Raw genomic sequence first — 1303 nt, 5'->3', positions numbered from 1 at the left:
ACTGACAATCATATTTAGAATAACATTACTATCTGCAATGTTCCTATATTTTATTTGGACCATTAGCTCCATTAGAGAGCGCAGTCAGACTCTGAATGTCTTCAGGTGTCGCTCTGCGGTCCCGGCGATGGAGAACAGGCCCAGCATTTGGGGCGAGAGTCCGCCGAAGTTCGTCACCAAACCGAGCCGAGTGTTCACCAAGCTGGGTCAGACCGGGAAGTTCTCCGCCAAAGCAACGGGACGCCCACAGCCCCGGGTCACATGGTTAAAGGTGGGAGGAGCTTAACAGACAGCTTTTTCTTAGAGCAGACAACAAGACGTCACAGTAATGAAGTCTGGAAGGAATAAAGGTGTGAATTAAGATCTGTAATTTTAGCTGTTGATACGTCGGTGGAAAAAGGCAAACTTATTGATCTGATGTTCTAATGTGCTGATCTAGAGTCAAATACGGCCGCTTGGTCAGTGGCTGTCCGCTTTAAAATATGACACTGTACGTTTCCCTCTTCCCATTTCTGGACACGCAGGCCTCCACGATAATAATAAATAAATATGCAAATAACATATGGTTAGACTTTCAAAATAAAGGTTGCATGGTTAACGTTGTGAAGTGGTCGCAGTTTGATTAGGTTTAGGGAAAGATTGTAAAGTTACAAGCAAAAAACCCTTTAAGATCACAACCCCACTCATATTGTAACCCTATTTAACAATTTATTACAAAGAAATTTACAAAAAATCTTTGTGTTTTTAGATCAAAGTTTGTTGGACCTTTTGCAAAAAGTAGCTAACGGTAATGTTAGCTGCTGTTTGACTTGTGCAGTGGCAGTGGGACATAATACACAGCGCTATTGGCTACTGCGACAGGTCCCTCCCTAACTGCCTGTTTATACAGGAAACATGAGGAAGTAAACACCTCTCCTGTTTCATGAGAATGAGTTAATGAGTTTAATGACTTTTGGTTTCACATGGGACACTTAACAGCAATCTCCTGGGTTAAAGTCATGTGTTTTATTTTCTGAAGCAGAGTGCAACTGACCAAGAAGCAGAAAGAGACCAATATCTCAGTTTTACTAGAATGCAGTAGCAGGACATGACATGGCATCCTGGCAACAGGCCTCTAATTTAATAATTCGGGAATGATCGTCAGCCTTTACAGGAACATACAGCTGAGTATAAAATACAACAATAGAATAAAATACTTAGAAAAGATAAAAAAGATAAATAGGTAGGTAAGGTGCAAAGAGTTGTAGTTGCAAGATGGTGGTAATAGTACTGATGACATGATGGTAGTGTTATTGTTAATAAC

The 1303-nt window shown here is 40.8% G+C and overlaps 1 protein-coding gene across 1 annotated transcript in view; it reads left to right on the top strand.

Moving 5' to 3' along the window:
• The window catches only part of LOC118339112 (myosin light chain kinase, smooth muscle-like), a 10315-nt gene extending 10029 nt beyond the window's left edge, over positions 1-286 (top strand). The window contains exon 8 of the mRNA XM_035676647.1: positions 106-286. Within this exon, the coding sequence (XP_035532540.1) occupies positions 106-286 (181 nt within the window). The remainder of the gene's footprint in view (positions 1-105) is intronic.
• Positions 287-1303: the final 1017 nt, after the last annotated feature.

Source organism: Morone saxatilis, unplaced genomic scaffold, assembly GCF_004916995.1.
Source record: "Morone saxatilis isolate NCDOM2014 unplaced genomic scaffold, NCSU_SB_2.0 Contig5, whole genome shotgun sequence".
Lineage (NCBI taxonomy): Eukaryota > Metazoa > Chordata > Actinopteri > Moronidae > Morone > Morone saxatilis.
The sequence above is the reverse complement of the archived record's forward strand: the minus strand, read 5'-3'. Positions and strand labels throughout refer to the sequence as shown.